Source organism: Colletes latitarsis, chromosome 10, assembly GCF_051014445.1.
Source record: "Colletes latitarsis isolate SP2378_abdomen chromosome 10, iyColLati1, whole genome shotgun sequence".
In the NCBI taxonomy this organism is placed as follows: Eukaryota; Metazoa; Arthropoda; class Insecta; order Hymenoptera; family Colletidae; genus Colletes; species Colletes latitarsis.
This window is the reverse complement of record NC_135143.1, coordinates 31102056-31116552: the sequence shown is the minus strand read 5'-3', so window position 1 is coordinate 31116552 and position 14497 is coordinate 31102056. Positions and strand designations below refer to the sequence as shown.

General features: G+C 44.0%; 2 protein-coding genes across 2 annotated transcripts; one reads left to right on the top strand and one right to left on the bottom strand.

Annotated features, from left to right (window-relative positions):
- Nucleotides 1–266: 266 nt before the first annotated feature.
- LOC143346714 (erythroid differentiation-related factor 1) lies at nt 267–5039 on the bottom strand. The gene is made up of 9 exons (XM_076775103.1): nt 4885–5039; nt 3667–4705; nt 3166–3579; nt 2291–3085; nt 2044–2223; nt 1586–1962; nt 1179–1497; nt 794–1094; nt 267–721 (listed from the first exon to the last, which is right to left on the bottom strand). Exons 1-9 carry the CDS (start codon nt 4915–4917, stop codon nt 580–582), a joined length of 3600 nt encoding a protein of 1199 aa, XP_076631218.1. The 5' UTR covers nt 4918–5039; the 3' UTR covers nt 267–579.
- Nucleotides 5040–7062: 2023 nt separating this feature from the next.
- On the top strand, nt 7063–8963 carry Arr1 (arrestin 1). Its single transcript, XM_076774324.1, has one exon. It carries the CDS (start codon nt 7125–7127, stop codon nt 8256–8258), a length of 1134 nt encoding a protein of 377 aa, XP_076630439.1. The 5' UTR covers nt 7063–7124; the 3' UTR covers nt 8259–8963.
- The last annotated feature ends 5534 nt before the right edge of the window (nt 8964–14497 follow it).

Sequence of the window (14497 nt, the reverse complement as noted above, 5' to 3'; positions counted from 1 at the left end):
TTACGATCTAACCGACGAATAAGGCAATTTTACATTCTAACTTTGGAACAAGACTGTTTTATAACCTGAAGTTTACTAGCATCGACTGGCTTTGCACCGGGAAGAAATATGTCTGCAATGGTAAAATATTGAAAGCCGTCTTTCCTAATACTTTAAAATATAGACTTATCGTACTTATAAAAATTGTACCGCGTTCCTAGAAAAAGTGTAGGGTTCCTGTTTAAATTTTAAATATTACACGGGAATTGGTGGGATATATTAAAAATATTCATAGGAAGCTATTTATTTTTCACTTATAAATCATATATGTATATATAAATAAAAGCTTCGATCTGACTATTTACATACTAGAATAAAAAAATGTCCTCCAGATCTTAAGATACAATAGTGAATTAAAGAACATTTTCCTCAAGGTCTCACCTCATAAATGTGTAACGACCAGCGTTAACGGTGACCGAAAAATCTTTAAAACGATCGAGGAAATCAATCCGAGGAAGGAATAACATTCGTTGATCGAGACCTTGCGCGTCACGTCTTCGAACTGGCACAAATACGATATGTACATATAAGTATACACGTTCATGATTCCGTAGACGGTAACATTTTTTCCAATTCTCGTAAAAGTTTCGTAATGTGCTCTATTAACGTGAAACCCGTCATCGTGACCGGTCGCAACGTCCGGCTATAACACTGTTTATACAGACTGGCGAGAGCTTCGCAACTGAAATATTATATCGAATTATATTCGATATATTTCGATAATAATGTTGGAAGTTTAGTTTGAAATACATACTATTTTTTGTTGCCACTGCTATTCTTGGTAACGAATAATTTGGTTAAGGATCTCAAGTTGAACTGCAATCTCTGTTCGAGTAATGTCACTAAAGTTTCCTCGTCTTCGATCAACTTTTGTTCGTCAGTTCCTTTCTCGTCATTTTCTTCCGCGATTTTACTATCGATTGTACTTCGACTTTCTTCCTTTTGTTTCTGAGAATTATTTTTATCGTATAACACGTCCATGATAGGTCTGCATTGCAATATCAAGTCCAGACTATTTTGATATGCTTTTAATTTACCGTTAAATGTCGTTGTGCCTGAAATATAATATTAAATATGAAAACATAACCTAAAAAAAGATCGTACTTAAAGATCGAACTTGCGTTCGATAAAATACGTACAACGAGCTTGGTGTTCTGCTAATGCAACTCTTTCCATTTGCACTGTCAGAAATTCTGTAATCTGCTCCAAAGCTAACAAGAGCTTCGCAGCTTTTTCGTAATATAATTTACACAGTTGCAAGCTTGTTTTCCTTTTGATATTATCCGTATCAGGTTCGCACTCTCTATATATGCGATGATACAAAGAAGCGAGTCGATGTTGAATAATCGCAGCACGGAACTGATAAACAGGTTGTCGTGGCCCGGATGTTTCGGTATCACAGTGTTTAAGAGCTTTTTGAAGAATATCGACGACTTCCCGTTCCAGTTCTTCCTCCGTCTGAAATCATACCCGAAGAAAATGAAAAAAAATATGCCAAACGAATCGATTTTCGTTAAGAGAAGAAAATATAGAAAAAGAAACATACTTTGCAACCGGTAATAGGAAAATCTTGCAACAATGTGGCCATAGTGAACAAGGTGGTGGACAGATCCCATGTAACAGTATCCCAAATTGCAGGATTTGATTTTCTGGAACCCAAGACTTGTAGAGCTTTTTGATAACTCGCAAGTGCTTTATTATAAAAATGACGTTCTTGAGTGTTTTGTTTCACGTGCATATGTGCGCAAAGTCGCATAAGTCTTCCAGTGTTTGAATGTAAAAGAGCTAAGTTTGCTTCGTCGTGAACGGTTTCGAATGCTTTCACACCCGCCTCTAAATGAGTTAACGATCGCGTGAGCAGTGCTATTACGTCAGACGAGGATTCTGAAGTTTCCCCTGCTGAACTTTCTTGCTGATAACGTGCTGTAAGTAAAAACAATAACATATTCTTCAAATTTAAATATAGGATTTTTAATAAAATAAGATATGTAGAAAGATACTAACTTCCAGCTTGATTCATATAAAGAACACCTAGTTCGTTGTGAATGTTTCCTAATCGCCTTAGAAGATTATTTTTATCCGTGTCCAACGGTTCTCCGGACAACGCTTTTTCGTAACACATGTAAGACGCTACTAACGTAGATTCTAAACTTTCTAAACGTTGTGGCAGTAATTCAGCACCATCTAAAAAAAAAAACAAATTTTAATTATTCTCAGCGCTAATTGCGACATAATATTTTTAAAATCTTACTCATGTCCAAGTCTTCCATTGTACAAATTTCTTCGACGATCTTTCCTTCGATCTCATTTTCTATTTCGTAATCTTTTCTATGTTTCTCTACATTACACCAGTCTTGTACAACCATAAAACAGCAATCTCCCGCGCGACCCAATAAATAGCTAATTGACTTTGTGTTTCTTATGCCGCAATAGATCTCCAATATTTTTTGACACCGTAGTACTGCCAACATATACCTTAACGAAGCTCCGTAATTTCTATTGGCATATTCATTTTCGGCGAGCACGGCGAAGATCAACGACGCTTTCTCGTACAACAATATCTTCAAATGCGCATTCCAACTAATGTTATCGCTTTTTTTCGGAGCTTGCCACGTGGGTAATGTTTCGGCTTTAGCTTTACACAATAATGCTTTTGCTTCGCTTTCGCTTGGTCCCTCTTTTGAAGTAATTTTTTCAGATCTTTTATTCTTCTTTGATTTCAACTTCTTTTTATGGTTGGGACTACTATTTACGGAACTTTCTTCGGATTCGGTATCTTCCTTTTCGTCTTTCAAAGCGGTGTAAGGCATAGGAATTGCTTGGAAAGGTTTTGCCATGTTCAAATGCGTTTCTTCATATTCTTTCTCCTTCCTATTTTCGTTCTCTTTTATTCGTTCTTCGTCAGAAATATTTTCGGTTGGGAAATACTGCAAACACTGAAGTCCATGACAAACGTGCTCCAAGGCTGCCAAACATCTTTCTTCGACTGACCCCGAAATAGGCGGCGGTTTATATTTTGGTTCTTCGCAATCCGCATGTTCCTTAACTAAAGATTCATACACTTTTTGTTTTCACTTGTTCACGCGTTTAAATGACAAATTCAATTATAATACGTATTTGACTTACTGTGAGCTAACGTCAATGATTTTATCGCAGCTTCTTCGATTTTTTCTTCCTCGTCTTTCTCATTTTCATGATTTGTGCTTGATTCGCTTTGTGTATCTTCTTCGTCACTTTGATCGGAAAGTCCGGGACTAGCAGGGTTCGTATCCGACGGTATATATAAATCGGATAACATAAAATGCGCTGACGTAACAATTTGGGGGTATTTTTCTTTAGCTAATAATTGTACGCAATTTTTCAGTAGCATTCTAATAGTGCCTTGTTGCCGGTGATAATCGGAAGAGTACTTCATATTACGAGCTACTCTATACAATAACATAGCAACAGGTACAGTGAATGGATTCTGACCTTTTTCGTCAGATACATCGTGACACAAAGACGTTAAATCGTACAATTTTACAACATCATCGTCCTTGCCTATTAAATATAATGAAGAATTATAAAACGTATCTTACAAAAAAATAGGACAGGACGCTTTAATAGTTTTGTATTCAACTATTTTACCTTTAAACAACCAATAAGTGTGCCCAGCTTTTGTTGCATTATTTTTTAAGAAACTTAAAATGTTTTGTGCCACATCTTTTATGACTTTAGGACTGAACTTAGAATGATCTAAATTAGGAAGATCCTCCGTTTTTATTAATTCATACTTTTGCACAATACCATCCAAATGATAACACATCACAACTTCTGGGACATTACACATTAAATTATCTAACCAATAATCTATTCCAGTTAATACATTAATAGGCTTTGTCATGTCCCTTAACCTTAGACTTATACATGGATGCGTTTGTCCCCCAAATATTGGCATATCGGTACCAATAAGCATCTGTATATTCTCAAAAGTCCATACAATGTTTCTCGCAAAATTATGATTACAATTTGGATCTGGTAATTTCTCCTCTTGAGAAGGTTCTGGTAAACATGGTTCCAATGTTTTCACAGGTACATGAGGGTTCGTATGTTGTTCTTTATTATCTGCTATTAATATTGAATGATACAAAAACTTGGATACCAAATTTCTCTGTTGCAAAGTATTCCTATTATTTGTTTTATAAAACAAACGTTTTTCTTTGTCACCAAGATTTTGAAAAATGTGTTCGTAAAAAAATTTTTTTAGCCACTCCCAGTCACTCTCTGCTTGCCTAAGCAAATATTTGTGAATATCAAAATCATCCAATAACAGAGTATTTTCAACTCTATGAACCATCATCGATATCACTCCATGGTTGTAAGGCAACTTTAACAGTTTTTTTATATTTTCTGCGTCAGATACAACATCAACTTCCCCGACACAGTCTGGAAACATGTGTGCCATACGAAAACTGGAAAACCCAGAGGTTTGCGACCACACACTCTGAAGGCCATAACTTTCTGCAGAACTACTGAGCCAATTGCTCGGTGGTAAATTTAAATCTGTATTACATTGTAGCTGAGCATAAATTGCTGGTGTCTGAACGACAGAATATTTTACAACTGCTGTAGATTTTACTGGTTTCCTAGGCGAATTAGGTGCTACGACCAAAGGCATAGACTTTACCTAAATTTAAAATCATTTCATGTAAATAAACTCATTAATTCTGTAGGTACGTTGGTTACGAATATTGGCACAACAAAGTGCAGTAATTTTTTTAACTCGTGAAAAAACAAAATTCTCACTAAAGAAATGATGTTACAATACATGGTGCAACGATATTAATCAAATAAGACGTTACATACCGTGTCGATCTTAGTATCCAACTCCTCTGACATTTTCAATCACGAATAGAGTCACTCGCGTTTTTTAAAACGATTCGCTACATTCCAAAATTTCTAGAAGGAATCAGAGTGTATAGAAAACTCAAGTGTCGCACAAAGTATAACCACTGACGAGGTACATATATGATACATTGCTACTGCCATCATGAAAAATTAGAGGTTTTACAGCGCACTCTGCATTCGAGAATAGTTATTTTAGAAAACAAATTTAATTCGGCCACGGAAATGTTACGTTAACAAATTCCGATGTTATTGATTAAAGTCTAAATCGAAAATTAATTACACTTTGTTCGGTATGGTTCTACGACTAAAGTTTTCGTTGATAGGAAAAGTGTAAGGGCAGTAAATCATTGGGAAATTAAACGTTGATCTGGTATTTTTATTTTTGTTTCTTTTACAATAGTAGTTTATATTCGAAGCATCTTCGATCATATCTACCAACAATGTCATTCGAGAAACGTGGGTGTGCGTTTACAACGTTTAACCCTACTTTTGGAAATACTTTCAATGTAAGGTTAGAGTTCCCGCCAACCGCCATTTTATTCGCCAGCTAACGGTTTAGAGCGAAGGCTCGTCATTCGATTCGTGAAAATTGACGATATGAGACGTGTTGGAGATTTCGTGACTAATTAAGGTGCATACTTTGGTCTATTGACTAATCTAATCACTATTACTATTCTCATTCTCTCTTTAAAGATACTTTCGTTTAATATTAATGTAGTTTCGAATATAAATTGAATCGGCGTCGTGTGAAATATTGAATCCGTTTCGCACTTTTTTCAGATTTACACCCTATCTCAATTGTTATGTTTTTCAGAAATAAATTAATTTTTTGTTATACATTTTAATATTTTCGAATCGATTTGATAGATCGAAGAGACAATAGTTGAAGGTGTCCCTAACAGCTGTAAATGCGTGTACTTCCTCCCTTCGCGCAGAATCTAACGGTAGGGGTGCAGGATTACGTAATATGTAAGTAAATATTTTACTCTCCCGATACTAATCCCTAATCTGCGTAGTTACTTTACAAACGAGTGTTACGAATGAAAACATAGTACATTCGTGGTTCTTGTTTTAATTTATCACGACTGGACGGTATTATTTTTGAATATCATTCTCAGGCGTCATTAATAAAATGTTAGTTTTGTAATTGTTGCATCGATTCAACACAGTTACCTATTTTATCAATTTCCCTCCACATTACCCTCTATAGGTAATATGTTCAGTGACATACGAACTATGCAATTCTAAATTACGAGATAAAAAAAAGGGTATTAAACTTCGAAACGATGTTCGAACGTTCCTACGTGTTTCCAGTAATTGTTTTTCCAAAATTTTCAACTTTGATCGTAATCAATCTTTTTGGATAATTCAATTTTGATAATTAACATGTTCGTTTTTAAATTTTTACGTACGAGAAGTTATCTTGTCTCGAAAATGAAATGACAAATATGGAAGTAATGCTAGCTCGTTACACGCTATCCACTAATTGCACTTTCTACGAACTTAATCACGTGCCCCGGTGCCTTTCGCGTGACCGAAGCCATTGGGCACGATTACTTAGTCCGTAAGATTCATAACGATAGTTTATGCATTTTGTTAAAAAATTTATTATGATTTACAAATGAATTATTACGCGTGTAAGTTTATCGCGGTTTGAATTAACGTTAATTGATTGTTTTTGACGATGTAGTGGGAGGTGTTCCGAGTGGATTCTTTATAGATATGTAAGTCAGATAAGTAATTTTATCGTAAAAGTGGAAAGATGTTAGAGATTTTAAAACTAGAATGCAGGACTACGTTTACCCATTCCCACCACGTTTTGGAAAGTATGAAGAATAGCTGAAAGCTGCTTCCTACATGTGACTGGCGTCACGACATTTATCGTCGTCGAGTGAGCATCATACCAAAGATAATAATGGCAAAACGAAGCCCGCGAAGATCATCGATCCGGCCGAAGTCGAAAACGTGGCGTGCTATTCTTACGATCAGGGGACAAAGGTATCGTTGAAAACACAAAAAGATTAGCATCGTCGCGAGTAAAGACGCTCGTTTATCCGCGACGCTGAATGGATTCGGAAACCCCTGAAGTGGTTGACGTCACTGGTACCCTGCGAGTATATAAGCTCACGTATCGCACCCTCCCGATTCAGTCGTCGGTGGTAACATCACGATCGGAGGATACAGCGACGTACTCAACGATGGTGATGAACTTCAGGGTGTATAAGAAATGTTCGCCGAACGGCAAGATCTCTCTGTACTTGGGCAAGCGGGACTACATCGACTATTTATCGGGGATCGAGCCGGTGGACGGTGTGATTCTATTGGACCAGAACTACATCGACACCGGTAGGAAAGTATGGGGGCAACTGATATGCAGCTTTCGCTACGGCAGAGAGGAGGACGAGGTGATGGGTTTGAATTTCCAAAAGGACCTCTACCTGGTTTCGGAACAACTGAACCCAACTACCAGGAAAACCGAAAGCACGACCAGGCTGCAGGATCGATTGCTGATGAAACTAGGACCTAACGCGATCCCGTTCACCTTCAAATTCCCCCCGAGTGCTCCGTCCAGTGTGACTCTGCAGCCAGGCGAGGGTGAGACCGGCGAACCTTGCGGCGTGAGCTATTACGTAAAGATTTACTCCGGGGACGTGGAGACCGACATTACCCACAAGAGGAGCACGGTCACGATGGGGATCAGGAAGATCCAGTACACGCCTACGAAACAGGGTCGCCAGCCGTGCACCGTCGTACGAAAGGACTTTCTGCTCAGCCCCGGGGATCTGGAGCTCGAGGTGACCCTGGACAAACAGCTGTACCATCACGGTGAGAGAATAGCCGTGAACGTGTGCGTGAAGAACACCAGCAACAAGGTGGTGAAGAAGATCAAGGCCCTGGTACAGCAGGGTATCGACGTGGTGATCTTCCAGAACGGTCAGTTCAGGACAGTGATCGACGCTGTCGAGACGCAGGACGGCTGCCCGATAAATCCCGGTTCCAACCTGCAGAAGGTGCTCTATCTGAAACCAGAGCTGGAGAACAACAAGCATCGGAGGGGCATTGCTCTGGACGGTCGACTGAAGAGGGAGGAAAGCGAGCTGGCCTCCAGCACGTTGCTCATCTCGCCCGACGTCCGTGACTCTTTCGGCATCGTGGTGTCCTACGCCGTCAAGGTCAAGCTCTATCTCGGAGCACTGGGTGGAGAGCTGTCGGCGGAGCTGCCGTTCATCCTGATGCGCCCGAAGCCCGTGGATCGGATCAAGGAGGTGAACGTGGACAACATAGAGGTGGAGGACGTCGCGGAGGAGAAGGCGAAGCAGGCCAGCAGCTAAGTGGATGGGGTCCAGTGCAGGTGACCGCGAGCTGCAACCCGGAGGTTGGCTTGCGTTCAATTTCAACACGGGGGGAACTCGTGTCGCGCGAACGGAGAACACACACGCCAGTATTCTGGGAAACTAACGCGTCTGCGTTTACGCGTATTATGTTATTAACCCTTTCGCTGCTAACGGCGACGCTAGTCGTAGTCTCGTGCATACGGCTGATCGCTAAACTCTGCGTTACCATAAATTGCAACATCCTGGATAAGAATTTTCGACGACTCGATGGACATTAAATTACGGAGCCTCGTTCGCGCGATTACCGTGACTTCCAATGTCCCCGTTCTTTCGAACGAACTCCACCGTAGCGAAAGGGTTGAGGCTCGTCCTGAATAATTCCTGCCTTCGAAACCAGATTCGCTGTAGTTGCTGGCCCCGTGGGAGTGTGGACGTTGTCGATGATATACGGCGATAATATGCGACGGAAAGTAAATTGTTCTTCGTACCTGAAACGCCTTCTTTTAGAGATCCGAGAAATTTAACGGTATCAATTGCTGCTAGAAGATAGGTGAAAGCGAATCTCGTCCAATGCAATTGGAACGCGTCCCTTTCGAGAGTACACTTTGCTAGTTCGCACACTAGCATCCTCTAATTGTAACATTCTGTAGCATGGATTAACGATGGTGTATCGTCCGAATTAAATACATGTGTACACTGTTACACGCGCGAGTTTTTCTCCCCCTCCCTTCTTCTCTCAACTTAATTACATTACGAGGTAAGCGTACGCGTTGCAAAAGTGAGATCGTTGCGTAATCGAAACTCCTATGGTTTGACTGGTGTTAAAAAGTATTTAAAATATATGCGTGCGTGTTTTCTGTACCATTTTCGTCCGCGCGCGAGTGGGCATTTTCGCCAACGCTCGTATCGCGGACTGGTTCTCGTTCGATTACCAAAATTGAACGACATTGGCTAAATAGTACTCGACTGTTACGCATCTTGTTTCTCTGTAAAGGATTTTTCAATTGAAACAATTATCGCAGTTGAGTCATTGTTTTATTTCGAATCAAAGATACATAACGATCTTGATATTTACAAACACAAGTAACGGTACCTAGCAAGATTAGGTCAATTAAGTAAATAGACTACATAAGTATACGCGTTCTTAACGAATATTTAAATTCGATTTTCTTCAGAAATGGAACCCCGAAGAAAAGTATTTTCTTTCACAATTACCACGGTATCACAATTTCAAAATTACTTAGTACATCGCGAGATGGACATTTTTCCGGAAAAGTTCGTCCGCGATCCGGTTTTTTCCACGTATCAAAACGAAACTGATTGCTCGCGAGTTCCCGTTAAGACGTCGGAACAGAGTGTCGCCCCGTGTAATATTTTGTAGTCACGATTAATCAGCGGTGTCAAGCAGATAACGCGTGCGCGCGCGCGCGCGCGTCAACAAATTGCGCGCGATTCGTCGTCATTTCAATTTATCTTCCCGTTTCCTGAAACCCTTCGAGCCTCCTCGAGCGTGAAAACACACGCTCAACAAGTACCGCGCGCGAGCGTCGAGCGAAAAATTAATATCGCGCTGTTAAAAACCTGGGGGACCGGTAGGCCAAGCGGGAAACACTAGCGGTAGGTGCCACGCGATCTACAGGGTGTAAGATAAGTAGTCGAAAGCTTTTCGAGGTAAAATTTATTTCGTTTCACCCTGCGTTGCTCGAAAGAAGAGATCGAAAGGAACCATGGGTTCGCGAGCGAACAGTTTTCTCATAAAAGGTAGCCAAAGTTTCGGCCAATTGGATTACTCGAAGAAGTTCGTAGGAGAAAAGTACTCCTCCCTCCGTGGGCTCTGGTTATAGTATGCGTTGTTTCTTCTTCCACTTCGCGTTGCGCGTGTGCACGGAGACAGAACACTATAGTGGAAGAAGGAAAGCGGGGGAAACGGTACCTTCCCGGGGGGTACGGCGTGTAATCTGATTGGTCGATGCTTAAACTATTATTTGCGACCAAAGTGCACGCGTACGGTGCACTGTTCTTCCGGGGAGATTTTAGTCTCTCGTCGATGCGGAGAAATTTGAATTTCAAGGTTAAGCGGGAATTTTGCTCCAAATATTTTCCACGCACTCCGTGTATACGGTGGAGGGAGTACTAAAAGCGCTACGTCGCAGAATATCGATTAGACGATAAAATTGAAATCGAAAAAGGTTCTCTCTCTCTTTCTCCGGAGGACAAGGTCGCGCATTTTCGGCGACGCAACCCCTCCGAGTGGTTGGTGGCCTAGAAAAGTAATACGCCAGGCATGTTCTGCGTCTTGAAACGCGACGACGATCGATCGGACGCCGTAAGAATTATCCGCAATTTCGACGAACGGTGAGCCAAGGAACGGTCCAACGGGGGAGAGGGGGGAGCTAGACAGTCGAAGAGAACAAAGGTGGTGCATAGAAAGTTCGGTTAAACAAACGGGGACACGGGCCTATATTCGCAGGAAGGCCGCAGGTATATCTCCCCCGCGAAAAATGAAAAGAAACGACGCGCGATCCTGCGAAGGGCAGCGCCGTCTCGGCGATGCCACCCTGTGTACGTGTGTGCGTGGTGGGCGTTGGAAGAGTAGCCGTCGGGGGCGGGGGACGAGCAACGAAAAGCTACGGGACGAAGAGAGACGGAGGCGGATAGGAGCGCAGCAGGAGACACAGAGAGAGAGAGAGTGAGCGTGAGTGAGTGTGGTTGAGCGAGGGGGAGGGAAACGACGAGGAGATAAAATTAGAGAGAGAGAGGTCAGAAAAAGCGGAGCGAGGGAGAAAAGAGAAGAGTAAAAATCGGAGAAGGAAGGAAGAAGGAGGACGAGACAGGGTGGAGTGGCGGTGCGATAGAGGGGCCGAAGCGGAGGAGCCGAGCCGAGCGGAGCAGAGAGATCGAAGGAAGAGCGAGCGAGGCCGAGGAGGCCGAGAGGAGCGAGAACGCCGCGAGGAACGGAGTAGGAGCGAGAAAGAGGGAAGGCAAGCAGCACTCGGGGTTCGGTTCGGGCGGTCCGCAGGCTCGGCCGGTGCGTCAGTTAGGCTCGAGACACCCGCGAGAACGGATCGTTGGGTGGTTGCCTCCCTTTGGTTCGGTACGTACGTTCGATGCGCCCCCACCATCAGCCCCTGCCCACCTAGTAAGAGTCTCTCTCTCTCGAGGCAGTGTCGCGTAGAGTGTCGTACGAGGCGTATACGAGGCCTGTCCGTCCAGTACCTCGATACACCGGTGTTCTCTTGAATCGACAACCCTCGTGTTTCGATTTGTGCCGCCGGTTACAACCAGTCCAGGAGAGCGAACCAGGAGCACGGAACACCGGAGGAGTCAGGAGGAGGAGGAGGCGGCGAGGTTCTGGCGAGTTTTCACCGGGGGCGAATCCCGCAGGAAGAACGAACAAGACAGTGGCGACTACGCTACGTTAGCAGCCGAGTGAGTACCTCGCGGAGCCTTGACTCTGCCCTCTCTTCTCTCGCGATTATTTTTCTCACTTCCCCTCTTCGTTGTTCCTCCCTGTTCCTCTCGGTCGGTCGGTCCTCCCTGTCTGGATTTTTCTGGCTGCCGCTGCGGAGCGGATCGGAGCGTCTCTCTCTCCGCTAGCGCGCAACAGACACCGGCGAAAACTCACCGATACACGACGAGTTTCTCTTCTCTTCTCCCGCGGCAGACGGTGGCATTGATTTCCTCCCCCCGTCCTCTCCGTCTCGCGCGCCGGCCGCGTTCTCGCCCTTCCCTCCCACGCGATACGTACGCACGCACGGTCCTCGTAATTTTGAGTCGGAACCGCTTCTCGCTTTCTCAGCGGCCGTACCCACGCACCAACCACCGATCTTTTCATTCTCGTTCGATCGTTCTACTCGAAAACCACCAGAAACTCCGTGACCTAGGGGAAAATTGCCGCCTCGATGGCGGTCATCGACGGGAACGAACGATCGGGCTCCGAAACCAACCGAGATCGACGTATACCGATCGTGGCTAACCAAGGGTAAAACGATCCTCCGGAAAGATGGCCGGCCGGGACGGTTCGTATATTTTGGTTACGCGAGCCTCCATCGTTTGTTTATCCTTCCGTCTTTTTTAATCCGAGCTCCGTTGGTCGTCGCGATCATCCGCGACTCGCGGTGGAACGAGTTTCTCCGTCGCGAGGGAACACCGCAATTTCACGCGAAATGCTCGCGACCTTGAACGGCCCAGACCGATGGAACATTCGAGGCTGATCCGGCGTTCACGGGCGTCGAAGCTCGGAAATTTTTTAAGCGCGATCACGAATTCATCTTTGCTTCGAAGCCTCCAATCGTATCGAGGAACCGAAGAAACGTCGTGCAAGGTCGCAGGCATCGACGCGTGGGACTCCCATCGAGATATCTTTATTCGCGAATCGATCGTCTCTTCCGAAAATCGGAGCAGCTCTTCGAACGTTGCTCCGAAAGTGTCGAACCTGTTGTTTGTTTGCCGAGTAACGTCCCTACATCGAGTGCTGGTTGTGTTTACTCTGTTTGGCGCATTCCCCGGTATTCGTTTCGCGTTCGTGTAATTCGCGGCCGGTGTTATCGCGTACTCGAGTCAGCCGGCAAATATCGAGGAACTTAAAACGTCGACCTCGAACGGCCACGCTTCGACATGGCATTAGTCACACGTACGCGCCGACCGATGAATATTTCAACGTTACAAATGCGCGCGCCGTTGACTGTACAAACATTCCATGGCTCGTTTTCGATGCGAAACGTTTCATTTAGCGATACGCTCGCGCGACGAATAATGTACGCGCGGACCATCGACCCGCATGGATTTCTCTCTTTCTCTCTGTGTGTCAGCCCCGACCAAGTACTTTTCCTGCTTCGCGTCGAGTAATCTCGCTCGTGTCGGCCACTCGGGCCACCAGTCACCTCCAACCATTGTCCCAGTTGCTTTTGCGCGGCTTCTGTTGGTACTTAACAACGTCGTCGGGGCACACGCGACAAGGTATCGCGAAAGAATCCGATGCTTTTCGCTCTCGGACCGCGTTAGCCATTAACGCGACACGCATTCTTCGGCGTCGTTCCCTTTGTATCGTACAAGGAACACGAGAACACGGAGGAACCGATGAATTCGCGCTACTCGCCAGCTCTTTGTATCGCAAGACCCATTTTCTATCTACCGGTCGATAATTATTGCACATTTGCATTGCAAATGCACGCCAAGAAGCGGGGAGCAGGTCTGCTTCGGCTCGTAAAGCGGTATCGAACTAGCTAATAGTTATTTCGATCAACGTTAAAAACATTACGTTCCCTTTCGATACATTAGAAACAACGTCTTCGACAATTTCAAGCGTAGATTGTCTTATCTAACAATGACTAAACGTACTATCTGTACACTGATTGGTTTTTTCCCCCCGTTTACCGAACAAATTTATTATTGTACATCGTCTTTCCACGAGAGGTTTCAAGCAACTTTGATCTATTAACCATAGAAGATTGTTTCATAGTTTCTCGATTTATTTTCCGAGTAAGGTATCAAAGGATATCTCAACCTTCTCGATTCGACAGAAGACAGTCTATCCAAAGAAGGAAAGAGAGTGGAGTTCCTGCGATATTTAATATTTAAAGTCCAATAAGATGGCGGAACACTTTTAATCGAGAATCCCCCTTTATTCCTGCGAAGGGAGCGAGAGTCGGAGATCACAAGGGTGACGATGTTCACGGTGTAAGGATCTCCGACGCGTTTCGCCTGGAATCGTGCAACCCTTTCGACGTGGGTGCAGCGAAATTCAAGTCTTCGATACTGCGCGTGCTGAAAACGTAGCCCCGGCCCGATAGGTGGTTCTGTAGGGTGTAGTCGGAGTCTCTGCCCGGTTTGTTCGCGATCTTTCCGTCCCGTACGTGCTCCTGCTCCTTCTAGTCCTTCGTAAGTTCGTGACTCGCCGGAACGATGGAGGATTTCGCCGCCAGTCGCCATCCGGCAGTCGCAAATTTTCTCGAGGGACGGTTAGGACAGAGACACGGAGGTTGAATTATCGGATCCCCCGCAGGGCTGGCTCTTCTATCGATGGATTGAATATGAATTATTGAACGCCCTGTGGCTGAGAACGTGCGTTTCGATAAGTCGCGTTCGCCTAAAGCCGGTTATCTCGAGATCGGTTCGTTTACCGAGCACGGCTAATAAATCGAAATTAGTCGAGAAACAGGAACAAAATGTATCGGGCGGTATTTCTCGACGCGTCCACTTCGAAATAAGGTTGTTTCTGGACGAGGCATTTCATA